At 33.7% G+C, this 18,969-nt stretch overlaps 2 protein-coding genes across 2 annotated transcripts; both read right to left on the bottom strand.

Annotated features, from left to right (window-relative positions):
- Window positions 1–128: 128 nt before the first annotated feature.
- Window positions 129–2,870, bottom strand: LOC108192614 (uncharacterized). The gene is made up of 3 exons (XM_017372173.2): window positions 2,624–2,870; window positions 1,173–1,500; window positions 129–677 (listed from the first exon to the last, which is right to left on the bottom strand). The coding sequence occupies exons 1-3, from the start codon at window positions 2,778–2,780 to the stop codon at window positions 455–457; spliced, it is 708 nt and encodes a 235-aa protein (XP_017227662.1). The 5' UTR covers window positions 2,781–2,870; the 3' UTR covers window positions 129–454.
- A 3,676-nt stretch (window positions 2,871–6,546) lies between these two features.
- Window positions 6,547–17,325, bottom strand: LOC108192406 (serrate RNA effector molecule). The gene is made up of 12 exons (XM_017372242.2): window positions 16,804–17,325; window positions 15,084–15,208; window positions 14,106–14,163; window positions 13,864–13,938; window positions 13,659–13,733; window positions 13,524–13,571; window positions 13,255–13,323; window positions 12,378–13,166; window positions 12,253–12,301; window positions 7,596–7,858; window positions 7,321–7,503; window positions 6,547–7,073 (listed from the first exon to the last, which is right to left on the bottom strand). The coding sequence occupies exons 1-12, from the start codon at window positions 17,184–17,186 to the stop codon at window positions 7,013–7,015; spliced, it is 2,178 nt and encodes a 725-aa protein (XP_017227731.1). The 5' UTR covers window positions 17,187–17,325; the 3' UTR covers window positions 6,547–7,012.
- Window positions 17,326–18,969: the final 1,644 nt, after the last annotated feature.

Raw genomic sequence — 18,969 nt, 5'->3', positions numbered from 1 at the left:
TAGACAAAATAAACTTGAAAACATTAATATATATATATAATCAAAGGAAACAAACCAGTTGGCCAAAGCAAATATTAGTAGATATCCACAATACATTTGGCAATTGTGTAAATGAAAACACACAGGAATAACAGATTTAGATCTTTAATATAAAATCACAATACAAGATTGTTCTGGAAGAGATGCTGCTACTACTACATAATTACAAAAGAGCCACCATACATATGAAACAAAGCCAAAACCAGGTTCTTACAATATCATTTATCTGGCCTATTGATAGAGAAGACATGTAAAAAGACTCAAGAAAAACTCCTGCCAAGTGCAAAACAAACCAGAAACTGAAGTTTTTTTCCACACGACCGATTTTTTGCCCTGCAGGTGCTCACAGGTGTGTGAGTAGATACGCGTTCTTGTTGTCTTCTCAAATCATGAACCCCAGTAGTGGATATACTTTTTATAGACCTATTAGTTTCCTGTTCAACTGCAATGAACTATCTGCATGAGCGTGAGCATGAGCGTGATCATGATCATGATCATGAAAGATGAGAGTCAAAATACCAACTAGACATAGCACCGAACCAACCAAAAGCTTGTCATAGCGCTCCACCCAATGAAACTTAAGCTGACTTGCACCGTAAAATGAGAGAGCCACCAATGAAGTCATCACAGTGATTGTGCTAAAGTTCCAATATCATCAATGAAGTCAGATACTCATTATTCACAAAAAAACAAAGAAAGGACATGTACATGCTGAGTTTAGACAGATGGGTAATATACAAAGATTAATTTAATGAATAGTTTTATTGTGTCGATGCTAAACTTTCCATGATAACAAACAGCCCAAGAAGATGGGGACTCATATCAATAGCCTAAATGCCTTTAATGAGTTTGATTACAGAATGATAGGGTATCTGTTGTCTTAATAATTTATACCATAATGCTACAGCAAAATGAGGAAATCTGATTTTGAGTTTTGGGTGCTCATATGGACGGGTGTATAAAATGAGATCTGTTAAGGGTGTCTTGAAGCCGTTACAAGCATAGAAATTGTGCGCAAGGATCCCAACTCAAAATAAGCCACAAATTACAATCCAATATTGTTGTTTTCCAGATATATGAAACTAAATGAAATTATCAAACAACAGAATAATTATTCTTAATAAAAGTAATACCTGAACAGAAGTACGATTATAGCAATCACCATCATATAGTATGAGTTCCCAACAGCAAGAAACACCGGAAGAGTGGTTGCACAAGGAGAAAGTGCTGGAACCAGGACAAGTCCTGCAACAGCCATTTTTTCCATTGGCTGGTTGTGGGTATGGCCGTGACTACCCTTTCCCATCAGGAATAATATTATATAACTACCACCAAGAAAAACAAGCAACAAAGAAGCAAGCTTGTGCACAGTTTCCTCACCAGCAATGGTGTTACTTATGGTGATTGCAGTTATACCAAGAAGTGATGTAGAGATAACATGCAAAACTGCTCCAAATGCAGCTAAACAAAGAGAAGGAAATAGAGAGATAAAATTAAGCTCCATATGTGTAGAGTTATACATACTAAACCATCTGAAGCACATCGAAACAAATTGAAACACGCCCTCTCTACATCAACATTATACAGTGCTGAAAAACTTTGTTTAAGCAGTATACAAGTAACAGTAAGCTTCGAACCTATAAATCCGCTGCGTCAAAATCATCCGAAAAGGTAATGGACCAAAACTAAAAACTCTTGGAGACGTCATAGAAAGCAGATAAAACTGCTGCTAAAGCACTACATAAAAATGTACTAACAATGAGAAATAAAACTATAATCAACTGGCATCAGATCATTAGAGAAGGTCATGGACCAACTTAGAAACTCTTGGAAAGGTTGCCTAACCAGATCAGCACAATCGAACTTTATAAAAGCTAAATTTTGTGCTTATTGATAAGATAAAACAGCAGGGTGGTGTTAAAGTCCATAATTTGGCAAAGTGAGGGACACACGGCCTCGACATTGTTACATTCTTAAAAGTTGTAGACAGATAATTCGAGTTTTATCATCAAAATCAAGTTCATTATTACTGCCAACATAAGAAAAAGTTATTTAGTGCAAGATCCATAGAATTCAGCGTGGGATCTAAACCTAACTTTTGACGTAATATTGAGTAGGCGAGGTGGTGTATAATATAACTAAGTTTACAAAATGTTGGGAGTGAGAGAAATCCAAAAAGAAACTAATCCCTCATTGTAATTCTACCCAAATCTTTGTTCAAAAACTTGTATCGCTCTTTCCCTAACTTGTATCATATCAATTACTTAAATGTACCAATTAAATCAGTACTACACAGTGTAATTGACTCAACATCGCAATACCAATGACACAAAAGGGGCACTTTCAAAATTCTACAAATTTCACAACATTCATAAATTAAATAACACTTTCATCCTCAAAAACCAGAAAGAAATTAACCCCAAAAGAACATCAAACAATCTGATGTGGCCCAAGATCTAATGAATCATTTATGATTTACTATAAATAAGAGAGAGAGAGAGAGAGAGAGGGAGGGAGCGGGAGGGAGAGAGAGAGAGAGGGAGAGAGAGAGAGAGAGAGAGAGAGAGAGAGAGAGAGAACGTACTGACGAGAAGAGTGCGCGAGAGAGTCCATTTCTGAGCGCGGCCAACGATAGAAAAAGGAAGCCAATGTGTTGGAATGAAAGAGTGGAGGAGAGAGACCGTGGCTATTCCGCCGATGGTGGACAGATCTCCGGCACTTAATCCACCCTCACTTTCCATCCCCTGTTGTTATGTATTTCCCCTCTTTTCTTTTTCTGTTACTGCTCTGCCGCACTACTTAGAATACTAGTATATCCAACTACTTCCTATTCCTGTACATTTTCCCCTGAAAGCTTACTTTTTAGAATATAATTTTTTCTGATAATTTATATATAAATATATTTAAAATATATATTTATATTAATATATAAAATATAATATATTATTATTTAATTATTTTATGAATTATCTCATTGACATGTTATACACGATTAAAGTTAAGATATTTAAAAATAAAAATTTTAATGATAAAAGAATTGTATTTGAATTAAAGCAGAGAATTGAAAAGGAAAAACAGTTATCAATTATATAATAAAATTCATATTCTTTTTTAGGTTGGTTGAATGTGAATATGAACCCCGTGCAAGATAGAAATCAAATGCTTAAAATTATTCTGAGAATAATAAAGTAGAAAATGAAATTGAAAGAAATGTCAACTGATTTAGTAGTCGGTGGTGCAAAATCAATGAAAAGATAGTAAAATTATTTGAATGTTATATTTAAATATGCGAAAGAAATCAAAGTGTATATATGAGGAAGATAAGGTCCTAGTCTTCTATATCTTTTATTTGATCATTAATATATTTTAATTCAGGTATGATAGTTTTAATGTCAATGTGAGCCTCAGCTAACATTATGAATTTAGTGAGTTGTTTTAAAAATTTAAATTGATTTTGACTTTGATGAGTTGTTTTGAAAATGTGAATGTGGTTTGCATTTCTTGCGACTTGGAATTAATATTAATTGGATATCAACCGATTGATGAAAATATCTTGTTAAATATTTTGTTTGGGTGAGGTTTGAAATCAAAGAATTTCATGTTGTTGATATCAATTGGTTCATGAAATTCTGTTGTCAAACTTTTTTGATAGATGCTGAAATTAAAAATCTTCATTAGTTAGAATCGGTTTCTCCAATCATTAGTTTATATTTCCCTTGTGGTATCCTGTATGTTTGGATATCCCGAGATTATGCAAAAGTGTTTCTGCCAAATTGAGAGTCTATCTCTTTTCTTTTTTCTTTGTTTATGATTGGCCAATTACAAAATTTCATCCCATATTTCTCCTACTACATTTTTTTACAATGAGCTTATTACGTATTTAGATGCTTGTCAATGTTATTCACTCATGGTGCACAACTGCCACTTTATATAGCAAATTAGAATTTGCTTGTGTCATATTCTTATCATAAGTCATGGTAGATGCTACCGGATCAAATTAAACATGCTACTCTCAAAATTAGAAACATGCGAAATATGTGATATTTTTGATGTAATTATCTTTAATGTGTTACTATTATGTATTAGACTTTAACTAGTTGAGAAGCCGCGCGTTGCGGCGGACTATAAAAATTATATTAATGATTCAAAATTAATATTTGTATAATAAAATAAATTTTATATTATAAACATCTCGATGCAATACTAATATTAATATTTAAATTGTAAAATTGGACTATAATTCACGAGTGAAAAAATGATAATAAATTTCTACATGTAATTAACGATTTAAAGCACGACGAATCTTAATTTAATTGTGTTTTTTTTAAAAGTAATTATGTTCTTGACTAACATTATCATTAACTTTTCTAATTGTGTGGGGTTTTTTTTGAAAAGTAATCATGTTCTTGACTAACATTGTCATTAACTTTTCCAAACACTACTTCTTAGAGCAACTCCAATGCAATGCTATACTTGGTTCTATTGCTATATTATAGCATCAAAAGTTAAAAAACTCAACTCCAAAGGGGTGCTATATTTGGATGCATCCATGCATAGATGCATCCTTGGTTCTATATTTGAAACCAAGGATGGATCCATCCATGTTGCCACATCATCAATAAATAGAAATTGGAAACTAGTTAATGAGTTAATGAGTTAGGTAAAAGTTAAAGAGTTGGTTCTATATAGAAGTTAGGTAAAAGTTAATGAGTTGGTTAAATTTGAAACAAGTTATAGAACTTAGCATTGGAGTGCAAGTTTTATTTTAGCACCAAAAAACACTTTTTGGTGCTATATTATAGCAATAGCAATAGATATATAGCATCTAGCATTGGACTTGCTCTTAGACATATACAGCACTCCCTGCATATAAAAAGCATAGAACGCTTTAACAGAACTGATTGATGACATCTAGCCATATTCATCCATCGCCCAATAAAACAAACAGTAAGCTTTGCAAACAACAACAAATACGTCCGACGACCAAAACAAATATTATAAAAGAATAACCAACAAACATATATCACTGTGATTAGGGGTGTGCATTCGGTTAACCGAAAAAAACGAATAACCAGAAAATGAAAATTTGACTACCGAAAAACGAACCGAAATATAAATTTCGATTAACTGAACCGAAATTATTTCGGTTATTTGGTTCGGTTTTTGGTTAACCGAACCGAATGCACACCCCTAACTGTGATATTGAAAGAGAGTGTAGGTTGTGTTTAGATGATCCAAAACCCTACAACCTAGAGGGGTATTTACAGGTGCAGAGAGACTTGTGTGCTACTCTTTTCCATAATTAAATAATCTAAAATGGAATCAGATTAAAAAAACTTGCAAGCTACTATATTCCATAAATAATCCGAAACAGAATCAGATTAATACTTGCAATTTATTATATCCCATAAATAATCTGAAACAGAATCAGATTAATTTATGCCCAAGCTACTATATTCCATAAATAATCTAAAACAGAATCAGATTAATACTTGCGATTTATTATATTCCATAAATAATCTGAAACAGAATCAGATTAATTTATGCCAAGATATATACCATATCAATTAATCTGAAACAATTTTTTTTTGATATCTTTCATCCAAAAATTCCAGAAAATTAAAAAAATAGAACGGAGCTATCTGAGAGGCGCCACCTGCACGCCCCTCGCTTCTCCTTTATATAAGTATATTGATGATTTGCTTATTTTAGAAATCAATGTTTCTTATCATTTTAAAGATGTTTATAGACAATTACGAAAGAATATTGCGTATAAATAATAGAAAATTATTAAAAGAAAGTACAGAAAATTATTAAAATAACATATATTCAATTCACGTCACCACTCACCACTATGAATCAGTCAAAAATGCTCCACATGAGTATTTTGAAACTGGATATGTACTTGTTTATCTCGAATTTGTTGGTGCACTTGTAGGAATTCTGCTAGATTACTTGGATGATCTTGTTCTCTTTCAAATATTTCAACATTTGTAACAAAAATATTCTTATTTCGCACATAATTATGTTATATAATACAGATCGTAAAAATGTTCTTATTTCGTACATATCTGATTGTCATATATACTTCATTGTACCCACATCTCAAACGGATCATTGCAAATAAAGTTTGTAACAATCTAGATGCTCTCTTAACATCTTTTCTGGTGTCTCGTATTTAAAACGTGTTCATATTTTTTGTTGTTTAAAACTGTTTTTCAGTTATTTATTTCGAAAAACATAATCCAAAACCATAAAAAGATGTTCATATCGTCTATTCTCTAAAACTGTTTTCTAATTACTTTTTGAAAAAAAACACGACTAAAACCCACAAAAACATGCTCAAAGTTTCTGTTCTTCAGAAACTGTTTCCTAATTATTTATTTCTAAGAAACATGACCAAACACCCCACCACACACTGCATTTGCTATTTCTGAATACTTCTTTTACCACTTTTACTTGATGACATTAAACATTCTCCGAATCACAATACACAAATTCAATCAGTTTTCCATCTCAAATATGGCTATATTTTGAAAAATCTATTAAAACAAAAATAATATAGCAGTACACTGCTGAAGCTGTCCTGAATACAAAATAATGACAATGTAAACCTGGCTCTCTAATGCAATTGGTCTAAAACATGTTACAAAATTGAGCAAACAATTCTCAGATAAGTTAATGTCAGAGTTATCAATTTTACACCCATAATCATAAAAGGTCGCAATGCACGTTGTCATTGCATTTCTCTCAACCTAGAGAGATCTCTAAGAAATTTCAATCACCCAACGTTATGTTTCGATGCTTATAACATCATAACGGAAGCACCAAACAGCACAGAGAAAAGATATCATCTGTATATAACGGAAGCCGTGGGGGGCATACGAGCTCAATTCTGAAGTCCAATATCATCTCAGACCAGGATTCTTTTTTCATAAATCATACAATAAGGCTTCAAACCCTTATTCCACAGCTACAAACTCCGATAGTCTATCACAGTGACTTCATCTTCTGGTGCATCAAGGTCATCATAGCTGTAAAATAACATATGAAAGTTAGGACTATGATCTATGTTTTACAGACTCATATAGGATATTATCCACTTCATGTGTCAATTATGAACTCTCATTTCCTTGACCGTGCTGCTGTCATAGTAATTCTAGTTGACAAGGCATTAAGGTGCACTGGGCAATCGATTAAACATTATAGCATTGAACCAAAACTAAGCAATAACATTCCGATGCTTATTGAAAAAAAACAAAAAAAAAAAAAAAAACTTGCCTTCTTAAACGCCGAGGGTCCTGTCGAAATTGTGGAGGTAGAGCGATTATAGGTGCTGGTCCACCCAAATGAGAGCCAGATCTCCCATTTCTACCGCCACTTTCAAAAGGAGAAGGCCCGCCTTGTTCTCTCAACATCTGCATTGCAATTTCAGGGGGAGCAGGAACAAATGGCCCCAAAGGACTGCAATCATAGCAAATAATTCTTGACAAATATTAAACTGATATAACCCATAACGAAAAGAATTATTATCTAGTACTAAGATACCATCTTACCCAGCACCAGGAACAGGCATCAAAACTGGAGGGGGGGCCATATCTGATGGGAAATGCATCCCTTGGCCATTGAAGCCGTCAAACATTGATTCATCAAGATTGCTACCATCTTGACCATCATTGTTGGACTGGAAATCCATTGATTGTGGATTATCAGCCCTATCATATCTTTCACCACCATTATTACGATTGTCACGTTCTCTTCGGCCCCGATCATCTTTCATATTATTGTCTGGGCCTGGCCGACGCTTCTGGGGTTTCTCCTACAAGAATTATAATTTGTATTAGTAAACCCGAGGATATTAATTTATAAAAGGGAAAATAGATTTTTTTGCCACTCAACTTATAGTGTTTTTAGAAACTTGCCACCCAACTAATTTTTTTTTCATTTTAGTCACTTATGTTAGGTTTGGATCTTTTTTTAGCCACCAACTTAGGTTTGGATTTGATTACTAGCATTATGATAATCTTTGTAGCATCATTTATACACAGTGATAGTATGTAATATTTTGATGATGTGTCGCATGTTTATATCATTATATATAACAATAATAATATAAAATGAGCCGATGAAAAATTAAAACCAGGAAAAATCGTAATTAAAATTCTAAAAATTCAATAAATTATGAATATGAATTATGAAATCAATGACTTCAAACAATTCACCCTCCTTGATAAGATAAAGTGTAATTGATTGATATGATGCATCATCTTTCGCTATTTAAGTTTCAATCGACTAGCTCAGTCTAAAATCTCTCTCAAATTTATCTTCATAAATTTTAATAACTTTATCTTATTACAATTTTCAAGATAAATAAATAGAGAAGTTAACTTAATTTTCGATGATTGCCCTCTATAATGCATCATTTTATTATTATTACTCCCTCCGTCTCTCTCATCAGTTTACAATTTTTTCTACTGCTTAGCACGTATTTTAAGACTCTTATATAATATAGTTTCATAACTTATTTTTGTGATTTTTTCGTGTGTAGAATTTCAAGCGCTGAATTTTTATTCGAAAGACAAAAGTAAAATTATTTATGAAAGTAGTCTTTTAAAAGCCATAAAATGCGTGTAAAATTCTTATCGCCCAAGGTAAACGATGTTGGAGACATAAAAGTACTATATATAAAGATACAGACATATAATCATCAAAATATTATTACAGACTACCACTGTATTTTAATAATGCTAGACAGAATTAATGTAATGCTAATAATCAAATCCAAACCTAACTTTAGTGACAAAAAAAATGAACCTAACAGTAGTGAGTAAAATAAAAAAAATTATAGTTGAGTAGTTAATTTCTAAAGAAGCAATAAGTTTAGTGACAAATAAAATTATCATAATGCTAGTAATCAAATCCGAACCTAAGTTGGTGGCTAAAAAAAGATCTAAACCTAACATTAGTGAGTAAAAGGAAACAAAATATAGTTGGGTGGCAAGTTTCTAAAAACACTATAAGTTGAGTGGAAAAAAAATCTATTTTCCCTTTATAAAAGAAATACTTAGCATTATATTTATTGGAAGCCTGGAAGGTATCAGGAATCAAGTAGGATTCGAAGACTGTTTTACTTCTGCGACAAACTAAGTCGTTAAAAGCATAGAAGTATACATTATTTACTGGCAAGTACATGACTTCAGTGGCTGACAAGTATCAAGGGGTCAGGTTACACCCTTCAAGCATATAATATACCAAGTGTACAAAGAATAGATTTAAATTTATGTCTCTTTACCAAATGTGACTATGTTAGGATCAATTCAGAAGTTCCCTTTTTAAACCAAGACCACTTCAATCACTGCACTGGAGAGACGTCATATCTTGAACTATTAGCACATAATATACAGGGTCACTGGACCAGCGGCAGTGTGGGATATCACAAAATCAAAGGGAAAGTAACACAAAACGACAATGATATCTGATGTACATTATTAGATGAACAGGATATCTGTTATAACTTGCATGTCACCATAGTCATAGCAGCACTATGACCTATGTGGGTCTATGCCATTATTGATTTGCATTAAGAATCGAAAGCAGCCCTCATGAAGACATTCAGTAAATTTAAAGGCTTCTTATTCTCTTAAGCTTTTCTTAGAAGATAAGGAGGGGATGACAGTCTTATTCTCTTAAGCTTTTCCTAGAAGATAGGGAGCGAATGATGGTCGAGGTGTAGCTCTAGTTCAAAAAATGGTTTCTTATCCCATTTCCTCTTAGTCATAGGAGGCATATTACATATCAGGATACCTACTTATTTCATTACCACTAGGCATAAGGCCTTTACGTCAATAGGAGCTGACAAATGACTTAGCCATCTGCAGCAGACAAATCAAAAATTATACATATATACTAGATTAGTTCTCGTGCTGATGCCTGGTTAAATTATATTTATTTTAATTCAAATTTCATATATATTATGTAACATATATCACATACATATATTATAGAATATATGCGATGTTATACGAAAATTATTAGAATATATTAATTTATACGTTTAACAATTATTATATTAACATTTTAGTTTTACATATTTAATTAAACATCTTCTCTATAACTAAAACAAACGATAAATTATACACGCATCACCCTAACCTTTCTTACTATACATGTCACACTCTTTCTCAAGCTGGACACAAGGCATGGCACATTTCAATAAGAAATAATAATATTTATTATTCATAAAAATATACTGTTGAAATATAAGAAATTGAAAAAAGGTATAGAGAGAATTAATTGAAAGAAGATTGAGAAATAGGAACGGAGAATTAGTAAAAAGATGGGAGAATAGTATCTAACAAGGTAAGTGGAAGATGACATGGCACATAAGAAATAAAAATGAAAGGAGAGAGTGCCATATGTCCAGCTTTATGACGTGTATAGTAAGGATAGAGTGACGTGTATAGCTTGTCTTTTATCTTAATAATAGAGAAAGATATATATGCGATGGCATTAATGATAAGGCACAGACTTTTGTGCAAGTTGGAATTATCAATTATAGTACCTACAACTACAAGTTATATACAAACTTGTTACATACTGAGGTATGATTTCAAAAATATTAATCCTTTTGGTTGCTTTATTTTCAAAATAAATGACAACTATTTTATATAAATATATAATCATATATGTTTATATGTATGTATGTATATATGTGTGTGTGTGTGTGTATTATTTTTTTATATGGTCCTACTCCAATATAAACCAGTTAAATGAAAACCAAATAGAAATGAGAATGAGAAGGGTTGTGGGGCCAGAGATGGACCCCAAGATGGGGCCTCGTGGGACCGGGTCGGGCCTAGTTGGGGCTCTTGGTCTTCTTTGAAACCTGGAACCTATGGAACCTGAGGCCTGTTGAGAGCCTTGGTAAAGCACTAGTACGCCCGGGGTGGATTGAGTGGACCTGGGGGTGGTTGGCTGATGTCATATTAGGGGTGAGTGATGTCACGCGGGATTCTATTGGTTTCTATTTGATTATTTGCCTATATATATATATATATATATATATGGGTCTTGCAGGACATTTCAAATAACCTACTGTTTTCAGACCATTAAATGAAAAATTCAACAGCTCAGATTAAAATAATTTCCCTTCACGTCTAGCGCTTTTTTTCCGCTGAATAACGTGTATCCAGCTTTCTTTTCCCACTGAACGAGTAATTTTAAGAAACTGTCATAAATATTACAGAAATACCATTAGTATGTTAAGCAGAGAAAAACCTCCGGGCTCTGACCGTCTACGTGTTTTTTTTAGCTAGATGGACAAAGAAAATACCCGGGAAAAATAGCTGGATAGACAGCGTTCAGAGGAAAAAAAGCGCTGAACGTAGAGGAATTATATTTCAATCTTGGCCAATCCAACGGTTAGAAAACAGCATGCTACTTAAGAGGTTCCTGACATTGAATGTCAGGGACCAGGAACCTGTGTGTGTGTGTGTGTGTGTGTGTGTGTGTTATAACTAATGTAACAATCATATAAATACTAAATATGTATTATCAGCAACAGTGAGGACTGTACATTTGAGTTTAAATTAGTAAAATGAATAAACCATACAGTGAAAAGCTAATAAAATAGTATAGAACAGTTCCATAAATAAACAGTCACATTTCAATTGAATTAATATTATATTGACTCAATATAATAAAATATTATATTGACTTCTGTCAAAAAAAAATATATATATTATATTGACTCACTAATCAAGTCAACTTGCCTTTATAATCCAGGTCACTTAGTCAGGTTAATGACAGACTTACCAATTAGTTATTGCCAAAAGTAGTTTGGTCAAATCAACTGACGGTGGTTAGTCAACCCATAACATGCCGGAGTTGGTTAGAGAAGTCAATTCAACAGGCAATAAACTACATGTAGAAAAGATAATAATCTACATGTAAATAAGAAAGTAACACCAGCTAGAATTTTAAGAGTTACACCAGCAAGAATCAACTAAAGAGGTCCCGTAAGTGCACTAATGACATTTGATTGGCTTGGTCGGAACAAAATTTATGATTCAAATATCACATTACCATCAATCCACCGTAATATGGGAAGCATAGAAATAAAACTTAGCAAAAGCAAGTATACGCCATCAGATTAACACCATCAATCATGTGTAATATAAAGCATTGGTTTAAGCGTAATTGATCTAATCATACCAGTATAGTTGGCTGCATTACAGGGGTCCCACCAGGCGCATTTTCATCACTGCAATGTTTAAATTTTATCAATAATCCTTTTAAGTAAATAGCCACAACAGTTGTCATTAAAAGGCTGAACTCACTCCATATAATTTTGAAAATACAGATCTTCCCGCACTTTCGAAGTTACTTCCAGAAGAAGTTCTGGGTGTTTCAACTTTAGATGCTTATGTACAAACTCAGCTGCATGGAAAAGCTTTGTGCATCCCTTTGCTCCGCAGCCATACTTCCACCCGTACTTCTCATCCCTAATTTTACGGACATAAGGATCTATTGATTCACCAGCAGCTGCATCAATCTTTTCCTTCGCAGTCATCATTTCCAAGGGATCCTGACCATTCAACCTCTCTTGCCAGAATGAATCTAATTTCTTTTCCCACTCAACTCCATTACTTGTTATATCAGAATTTTTCCCATCCACCCTAACATGACGAAAAGCTTTAGCTTCACTAGTTTCAATCAAGCCATAGTAATCTAATCCATGAATACGCCAGAGATAGGTCATTAAAGTGTCCAGTAATTCAGTCCCCTCAAGCCCTTTAACTGAAGTTGAACCCCGTACTATAATAACTGGGCCAGAGGAACCCCCATGAGACTTCTCCCTACTAGTCCTCTCACTGTCAGTCCTACATAAAATATTATCCTCAATCCCTTTTTCCAAATCAAGTTTCCGCACAAGTGCTTGAGCTTGTTCAATATCAACAATCACTCGCCTAGGTTCTGAACTAACAGGATGAGCTTTGGGAATATCATTTTCTTTAGCAGAACCCTTTGCATGTCTTTTTGTTTTGCCACCGACGTCCAATTCGTTTTCAGAGGTGGCATCAGCTTGACCTGCTTTGCCTGCAGACGAGGCATTGATACCAGGACCTCTGCTTCAGGAAAGATCTTATTAGTATTGACTTTTAGGATACAGTAATACTTGCAATAAATGAATACAGAAGACTATAAATATCTTACAGATCAACGGTTCCACTTTGCAGTTCCAGCAAAAAATCTTTTGCTATCTTCCGTGCATGCTCGTTCCTCCTATAAACAGAGAAAAATAAAGTGAAATGTTGATCAGCAAAAGTTCAACGATTCTATCTAATTGACAGAAAATAAATTATAAGAAAGAAGATCAATACATGTAGAATACCACATCCAAATTCCAGTCCAAAGCTAAAGCGCCAAACGAAACTAGTAAAACTTGGGTAAAATATATACAAGAAATATACATCTGTACACACCTGTCTATGACAGCAAGCAAATTTGTAGGGTGATATTTGTCCTTCAACCTACATAATTAGAAGATTCTCTTAAAACTAATTGGCGGCACACTTAATAGAAAGAGGGGAAAAAGTAAAGCTATATATGAACATTACCACTCTTCCTCCTTATGAGCATTAAAATAAGCACGCTTCTGTGTTGTTATATATTCCGACTTGTATTCTTGATATCTACATATAAAAAGATGCAATAAGAGAAAATCACCAAAGCAAATTAACAGATAACGAAAAAATGAACAGTCAACAAATGCATTTTTTGACATTTAAGAACTCTTACTAATAAAACATCCATTTTTAATACCTACGCTCAGCTTCAGATGGCAAGATATCATCTTCAAGCTCCTGAATGAACTGTTTATAAGACATTAATCCTTCCCTAAAGAAATAATCAGTTAGGTCAGACTGCTGATTAACAAAATCACACAATAAATTAATATCTTTATCATATAGTCTATATTACTTGAAAAGAGGAGCATGGAACTGAGCCCATAGGTGAAAGAAGCCTGAAAATCAACAAAAACATAGTCTTTACCAAAAGTTTACCTTTGACTTCTGCTCATGTTTACAGCATCTGTCAAACCGCCACGGGCTGGACCCCAGCCTTCAAAATGTAATCATCAGAATATATTTCGATAGTGAACAAAATACAAACAAAACAAGTTGTATGCGAAACAACTGATTCATACTAATAATCCCAGATACAGGACCAAACTAAGCAAAGAAAACAACATTTTCGCAAAGTAACTAAAATGACTTCAATAAAATTAAGAAAAAAAATAAAATATAACCAACACAAAAGAAGACTCAAAACTAAAAACTTCTTAGTAAGCATAGGCCACAGATCGAAGTGGAAAGAAAAGCAGAATTTGGTAAATGGCGGCCACAAACAGGCACAAGCAAACTTTGTTGGACATGTACAAGTACTCTGGAAGAATATAAAACCACCTAGGCTAGCTATAACACCAAAAAAAATATGTTCTTCCTATAACTCAATTCTCTTTATGTGACTAAACTGTATGCTTCTAAATGTTTCCACGCAATCATGGCCACAAAGGCCAAATTTCATCCTTTCATATTTGCTTCAAATCGCATTACGACTGTTAAGTTGACATATCTAGTATGTTATTCTACTGCATTTGCTTTACTGAACATATAAGCAATTATAGCGTGACCTCATATAGGTTTATTATCTTATCCTTTGCATTTGCAGAGGATTATATTCTAGGTTTATTATGACTTAGTTCTGGGTCCCACATCGCATGCTACAATTAGACACCAATATAGATACAGAGTAAGACAATCCCCTAATGAAAATGTCACGAGACTCCCAGTCCTTGAAACTGTGCCTAATGCATTACTCTAAATCAAAAGAATATAGGTGCTACGCTTGATGTGCTGTTATGCATGTTCCATAACATGACAACAGAATGCATGCTGCTGTATCAGTTTGGTACTGCAGGTTATCTACTGAAAATAACATCCCTGTATTAAATTCTCAAAGCACACAGGATTGAGATATACCAGATGGACCACTTTCATAGCCACCAGATGGACGTCCAGCATACCGACCATGAGGCCTTTCATCAGGATAACCAGTTCTGCCAGCTATTTCACGGTCATGCCCATTTGGATGATTATATCCAAACCTGTAAGCCAAATATATTTTTCTATTACAATCACGTAAATTAAACTATATGATGTAAGCTGAACTATTGATATCAAACAACCTAAGACTATATTATAATGAAAATCTGCTGGCTTCAGCAGCTCCAAATTAATAACCTCGGGCATAGATACTATCAACCAAAAAGATGTAAATCTACTAATATGTAATGTACAATAAAAAATAGAACCTATCTGATTACACCATATTAAATAAGATTCAGAGGTATCTTCATAAGTACGCATGCATATAACCAACAATGGACTGTCAGAATGTCGAGCACATATGCATGCTCGAAATAGATTACCATATAGCACCACACTCCTAAAAGTCCAACATATACTTCCGTAAACAAGGTGTTGGACCAGTTCAGCACAAATTAACTAAGAAATACCCAAAATGGCAAAATAGCGCAGGCTTAAAAGCTGCCCCCCAATAGCACACACATAACACATGCGTAAAGCCTGTAACGTGTTTAAGAGATGCATTTTGTTACAACACATTATAGTTCAAGATTCATTTTTTGAATGATATTATTACGACATAACACACCGTCGAGATGCGTTACCTACCCAACATGTACACCCTTTCCGTTATTCTGTGTTATTCTGCCAACACAGATAAAGATAACATCTGGCTTCTTTGTCTCTCCAGATCTCTTGGTTACAGAATCACCATTCACCACTGGCAACTAAAGGGAGTTTATCACAGATCCCTTCATTCTGTTCTCTTATACCAATCCCTAAATCACCAGATCTATCCATACACATATATGTATTTGTGATTATATATGTGTGTATTTTATACTCATGGTGGGTATTAAGAACCCGGCAATAAAGTTATTTGACATTAGTCCAATTTGGAAATTGGAAGATTAGATCGCCGACATTAGGTTCTATTCTCAGCAACAGAACTCAGTTTTGTACATAGTACAGATAATAAAGACGTTAAGTATGTCCTAGTGCAGGAGAGCGATATTTTGGATAATTACTCTTACATATGTTGCCAATTTGGGCATTTTCCTCTGTAAACCAAGTGAAACTAACATATTATCCTAACGTTAAGTATGTCCTAGTGCAGGAGAGCGATATTTGGGATAATTACTCTTACATGTGCGCCAATTTGGGCATTTTCTCTGTAACCGTACCAAGTGAAACTAACATATTATCCTAATTCACAAGAATCATAGTATCACTAGTTAATTTTACCTAATACTGAAATCAACAATATATTGTTTAAGCCACCATATACATTCATCTAACTAGTCACTACATTCCTCCAATTTAAGTTTGTATCCACCACCAAAACCCTAGAGTCCCAACTACAACCCTAATTAGCAAACCGTAACGAGCAAAATTTGCAATTTAGTGCTAATTATCAAATACTACAACAACAACCACATAAGCAGAACAGCTAAATTCACATCAAATTTGTGCTTTGAGCTGAGTAAATGCATCAAATTAAATACATTGTCCGTCTGACTTAAAAACACATGCATTCACTTCAACCACAATTTATAAACAGCAATAAATTTATTGACTAGTCAAGATTATAAATTCATTGAGCCTCGAGACAGACCTTCGATCACCAGCACCATAACCACCTCGCCCAGGCGGACTACCACGTCGTCCATCGTAGCCAGGATCATCTCTCCTCGGCCTCTTATAACTCTGCATCGGCGGCGACCTTCTCGGAGGCGAGTAATTCCTCCGGTCACGGTGAAAGACCGGCGGCGGCGGCGACAAACTGGCTCTCCTCTTATTAAATTCCCGTTCCCGAGGCAAATTGCGATCATAATAGTCTCTCCGCGGCGGTCGATCGGGGTTATTATCAATGTTATCTCTCCTCTCTCTAGAATCTCTCTCGCGTCTTCGCGGCGGCGGAGGAGGCGACGGCGATTCTCCGGCGGAGGGAGGCTTGTCCTTGGTGTCGTCGAGGTGGTCGAGAGAGTCAACAGCCATGGCTTGAGCTCAAGGAGTGAGATTGGGGATTTTTATTTTGTTTTATATAAAATAATAATAAGCCCTAGAAATTATTTATATGTATGTTAATGTTAATCCGAGAAAGACCCGTAGAGATGAAGATGAGAATATCATGAGATGGATAGTGTGGAATTGAAATTGAAAAGAATAATATTGTTTGTTTGTTGCATGGTTTTTTTTGGGTGAGTTTTACTTTTATTTAAAGTCAGTTATTAATTTAAATAATTCTTTTAAAAAATTTGAAATTGTTTTGTTTAAATAAATTTGGAAAAGAAGAAGTTGTTTTACATTATTGCTATATGAATTTAAGGTTTTTAAAGTTAGGTATATATTTTTTCAAATCATATATCTCTTTCCAAGACTAAAATTTCATATTTTTGTGATTTTTTTTACGTAAATCGAAAATATATTATAATACTGAAATCCAGCCGGGACAAAACCCCAAAATGTCAAACACAACCTGATTGTGAAACAAAAAACAAGATAAACAAATAATCGTTTTGTTTTCAGGACATAGATTACTTTATCAATATCCAAATTCTTTGATCCAGTAAGTCTTGTAGCGAAATCTTGAACAATCCAATCACCATCGATCATAAAACTACTAGCATCACAAATGACCGTGAAATAAGTACCATTTGTAGCCCAGTGTTCAGATTTATCAGTTACATCAATTAATATTGGAGTAACAAATATCTCTAAAACATGAACAAATTTTGGTTGTGAAAGGTGCCAGATTTGATGCGAGCCTTGTAAATCGTCCAAAATACCATACAAACCCTTCTCTGAAAATTTATTGAACCCCACAATAAACCACACAAACAGATCAAAACATAAAACATTGATATCCCAATAAAATGGGCGCGAACAACAACCTTGATAATAAGGTACTCAACAAAAACTTATCAAAAAGGATCGATCTCGGTGTTATTGGAAAATAAAAAACTGGTAAATAGAGGAGAAGATGGGAGAGCAAAAAAGATTTAATGGATGAAGGTGAAGAATGGAGAAGGGACTGGCTACTTTTGGGAGTCGACTCTCAAAACCTTATTTTGTGAGAGTTTCAAAATCCAACAATCATACTTTTGTGATTTAAATATATACAATAAAATTGAATGATATGCTAATATATCAAGGGTAATGCTACGTGATCCAAATTTTTTTATGAAATGATGTGGTGAAAAATTATGATTGGGTGATTGATGTATATACAAGAGGTCTTAGAATAAATACAACCAATCGGATTTTGACATCTCATTTGGAAAAAGAAATTGAGACAATGTTTTGGGGTACCTAGCATTTTGCATAGATCAAAATCAGTGATTTTATTGAACTTAGATTATGAAGAATATTAATTTCAATAATTTAATCAATCATAGTTTAATAAGATTGTGGATTTTATAAATAAGATCAATTATAATTTATTTAGTGTTCATAGAACTAGAGTTTTCTAATTTTTGTAGAAACTGTATTGATATAATCAATATACTTATATAAAGGAGAAGCGAGGGGCGTGTAGGTGGCGCCTCTCACATCGCTCCGTTCTATTTTTTTAATTTTCTGGAATTTTTGGATAAAAAATATCAAAAATTAGAACTACCTTTTTTAGTTTCGGGTATATTAGAAGCAAGTTTCAAAATTTGATTTTGTTTCAGATTATTTATGGAATATAGTAGCTTGAAAATTTTAATTTGATTTTGTTTCTGATTATTTAATTATGGGAAAGAGTAGCACACAAGTCTTTCTGCATCTATAAATACCC

This window comes from Daucus carota, chromosome 9 (genome assembly GCF_001625215.2).
Source record: "Daucus carota subsp. sativus chromosome 9, DH1 v3.0, whole genome shotgun sequence".
Taxonomy (NCBI): domain Eukaryota; kingdom Viridiplantae; phylum Streptophyta; class Magnoliopsida; order Apiales; family Apiaceae; genus Daucus; species Daucus carota.
The sequence above is the reverse complement of the archived record's forward strand: the minus strand, read 5'-3'. Positions and strand labels throughout refer to the sequence as shown.

Excerpts from the sequence above, each read along its gene's own strand:
- LOC108192406 (XM_017372242.2), bottom strand. The coding sequence starts at position 17,186 with ATGGCTGTTGACTCTCTCGACCACCTCGACGACACCAAGGACAAGCCT. Across the intron at positions 13,734-13,863 it reads CCATCTGAAGCTGAGCGTAG|ATATCAAGAATACAAGTCGG; the intron begins GTATTAAAAATG and ends TTTTATATGTAG. Across the intron at positions 13,324-13,523 it reads TTGCTTGCTGTCATAGACAG|GAGGAACGAGCATGCACGGA; the intron begins GTGTGTACAGAT and ends CTCTGTTTATAG.
- LOC108192614 (XM_017372173.2), bottom strand. The coding sequence starts at position 2,780 with ATGGAAAGTGAGGGTGGATTAAGTGCCGGAGATCTGTCCACCATCGGC. Across the intron at positions 1,501-2,623 it reads CTCGCGCACTCTTCTCGTCA|CTGCATTTGGAGCAGTTTTG; the intron begins GTACGTTCTCTC and ends CTCTTTGTTTAG. Across the intron at positions 678-1,172 it reads ATAATCGTACTTCTGTTCAG|CACAATCACTGTGATGACTT; the intron begins GTATTACTTTTA and ends TTGGAACTTTAG.